The sequence below is a fragment of the Myotis davidii genome, unplaced genomic scaffold (assembly GCF_000327345.1).
Source record: "Myotis davidii unplaced genomic scaffold, ASM32734v1 scaffold105, whole genome shotgun sequence".
Taxonomy (NCBI): domain Eukaryota; kingdom Metazoa; phylum Chordata; class Mammalia; order Chiroptera; family Vespertilionidae; genus Myotis; species Myotis davidii.
Genome location: NW_006300371.1, coordinates 668,474 through 671,932, shown reverse-complemented (window position 1 = coordinate 671,932; position 3,459 = coordinate 668,474). Strand labels below are relative to the sequence as shown.

Sequence of the window (3,459 nt, the reverse complement as noted above, 5' to 3'; positions counted from 1 at the left end):
GCCTTCTTCGGCTGGGCGCCCCGCTCCGCGCTCCGCGGACAGGCTGGGGGAAGAGACTGGAGGGGTCTGGGTGGGCGTGCCAGATAGATGCCTAACCTGTCGCACATGTTTTTTGTTTTGTTGTTTCTTGCCCAACCCTCTCCCCCGATTCTCCCATCCCCTGCTGCAGCCCTACCGCGGCGCCTCTGGCTTCGGAACGGAGCCGGCGCCCCCCGTGGCGGTCTGGAAAGGACATTCTTTCAACACCATCTCTGGCCGAGAAGCGGAGAAGTTCAGCGGCAAAGACAGCGGCAAAGGGGACAGTGATTTCAATGACAGTGATTCCGACATCAGTGGGGACGCTCTGAAAAAAGACCTCATCAACCATATGCAGAGTGGTGAGGACGCCTCTCTCCTTCCAAGTTCAGCATTCTTCCTCTCCCTCCCCCGCTGCCACCTCTCAATCTCTGTTGCCCACGCCACTCCCTCTTCCCCACTTTTCTCAGTCCTGGAGTTCCAGACTCCGACAGGCCCGATACAATGAACTTTAAAAAGCAAAGTTGAGGCAGCTTCACCATTTGAATTAAGCACAGCCCCGCCCTGGTAGGCAGAGGCAGGGGTGATGCTAGCGAGCCAACCGGCTTTTTTGGGGGGAAGGGGGCTTTTGCTTCCAGCAAAAGAAGCTGAGCCAACTTGGAGTTAGGTGGCTTTGCAGCAATGTTCCTTCCAAATTTTCAGTCACTGGCATTCATCTTCATACAGGTTTTCCTTTTCAGCCACCTTAACCCTGTCTGACACACTGAAGATGGAGGCATACCAATCTCAGTAATAATCATGTTCTCTCCCTCTCTCTTTTACATTAGGACTGTGGGCGTGCACGGCTGAGTGCAAGATCCTGGGCCACTCTGACCGCTGCTGGAGCCCGTCATGTGGAGGGCCCAACACCCAGCCCTCCACACACCCACCAGCCCAGATGTCAACCTTCTGTAAGAGCACGTCGCTGCCTCGGGATCCCCTGCGCAGAGACAATTACTACCAGGCCCAGCTGCCCAAGACAGTGGGGCTGCAGAGCGTCTATGAGAAAGTGCTGCACAGAGACTATGACAGGACAGTCACTCTGCTCTCCCCTCCTCGTCCAGCGAGGCTCCCAGACTTGCAGGAGATTGGGGTACCCCTCTATCAGTCCCCACCTGGCAGGTACCTGTCTCCAAAAAAGGAAGCCAATGAAAATGTGTAACCCCATGCTGCATGTCTTCACACATATACAGGTCACTCTGAGAAGCCCCTAAGTTATTGACCGGTTTCAGTGTTGTATATATAAATATGCAAGATGTGCCTTAAAATGAAGTTGTTGGGAGCTATTTCCAATCACAGTAGTACTGTTTGGTATTTGCAAACAACAAAAAAATGTAGTTAATGTAATTTTTATGAAATGTGTGCTGTATTTAATTTTTCTTATCATGCTATTGACTTTAATTTCACTTGCAGCTTGACATTTTCTTAGTGTTTTTAACCTGTACATTGTGTAATGTAATGTTTGTATATAATGAAATTTTGTTATATTTTTATATAATAAAAGCTAAAGTGGAAGTTATTGCCAAAGGAAATGTCTGTAAGACAAAAAACAAAACATGTTGGAATTCCTTAATGGAAATTTATCTTTTACCTAAAACAATCTAGTGTTTGAGAAGTTTTGCCTTGCCAAGTATAACTTGTATATCTTGAGTCTGTGGTAGATTTCAAGTTCAATGTTATTTAATTACATTTGGTTTTCTGTAAACCGTGTCACTTATAAGCACAGTAATAAAGGATTTGTCATGTCTTTGAAGAATCTGCTAATTGCTTTTCGTGAAGATGCCAATAGTCAGATACTCACAAATGATTTGAGTGCCAAAATTAAATCTCAAGAAAAAAAATTAAAAAAAAAACAAAAATAAAAAAAAACTTTAAACCTCGGATGGGCTGATTATTTGGTCATTGTTAGTGTTCACAGCAATATTAAACCTGTGGGATTCAAGTATTGGAAAGCCTCATCAAAGTATTAAAAATATTTGTTGATTTTGTAAAGCATGTGCATCTCCATAAACATTAGGAACTCTAAAAAATCCCTGCCCTGACTTATTTACTCAACAAATATTTATAGCACATCTGCCATAAAGTCAAAGAAAACTGTTTGGACTGTTCATTCACTAATTAAGCAAACATTGGTAGAGCTTTTACTAACCATAGTAACTGCTAGGAGCTGGTGTTCAAGATTAGGAAGATATAGTTCCAAGGAGCTCTTGGCATATTATGGATGTTAATATAAAAACGACACTCAAATTTATGGTGAAATGACATGATGCTTAGAATTTGCTTTAAAATTTGCCAAATGAAATAAGATTGATAAAATATTGATCGCTGTCAATGCTAGCATGGGTACATGTGTGTGGGGGTGGGAATAATCATATCAATCTATTTGCGTGTTTGTGTTTGAAAGAGTACATAATGGAAAGTTTTTGAGATCTATGCCTTATGCCCTATGCATTCATTTCACTTGAGATTAAAATGTAATAATGAGAGCTAACATTTACTGAACAAACTTTCCTATGAGTGAAGCTCCTTACAAAGCACTCTGCATGAAATATCTCATTTAATCCTCAGTCTCTCCCCATGAGACGGGAACTAGCATGCTCTCCATTTCATAGATTAAAAACAAACAAACAAGACAAGACAGACACAGTGAGGATAGGTAAAATGCCAAAGTCACACAGGTAATAAGGGGCCAGAATTAAATTCAAACCCAATTATTCAAGGCAAGAAAATAAAATGAAGCAACTAAAGTTTTTTGTTTTGGTCCTGGCCAGTGTGGCTCAGTTGGTTGGGCATTGTCCCATGCACCAAAAGATTGCCTCTTTGATTTCTGGTTAGGGCACATGCCTGGGTTGTGGGCTAGATCCCCGGTAGGAGGCGTGCAGGAGGCAGCTGATCGTGTTTCTCTCTCCCCCGTCCCCTCCTCTCTCCCTCTAATAAACCAATAAAAAATAATTAAAAGTTTGTTTTGTTTTTAACTTGAAAGAAAATCTTAGGTGGAAAAGTCCCAATGCATTGCCTTTACAGCCTGATTATTGTTTAGCCCTTTATATTTATGAAGTGCCTGTGTTCCTTTATTGCTAATTATAGAGTGTGAGGCACTGTAATGAACAGAGGAGCCCTCAAAGCTGCCTGTTGAAGTCATAATTTAAACCAGTGGTGGCTCCAAGCTGAACAGCAGGGTGGGCACACACAAGTGCTTCGCCACCCAAGGCCTATGAAAAGTTTGATGGTTTCTACAGGCAACTGAGCTGACCTGTGCCTGATAAGCTCAGATGCCAAGACCTCAGCTTCCAAAAGAAAACATTGGCTGTGGCCATGTTATCCGACAATTCTAGAACCATGATGACCAGCTGGTGTGGCTCAGTGGTTGAGCATTGACCTAACATCTAAAGCTTTATTCTTGGG

General features: G+C 43.1%; 1 protein-coding gene across 1 annotated transcript in view; it reads left to right on the top strand.

Annotated features, from left to right (window-relative positions):
- Positions 1-1,935, top strand: part of PCDH8 (protocadherin 8) — a 5,988-nt gene extending 4,053 nt beyond the window's left edge. The window contains exons 4-5 of the mRNA XM_015572577.1: positions 170-377; positions 843-1,935. Of these exons, the coding sequence (XP_015428063.1) occupies positions 170-377; positions 843-1,216 (582 nt within the window). The 3' untranslated portion in view covers positions 1,217-1,935. The remainder of the gene's footprint in view (positions 1-169; positions 378-842) is intronic.
- The last annotated feature ends 1,524 nt before the right edge of the window (positions 1,936-3,459 follow it).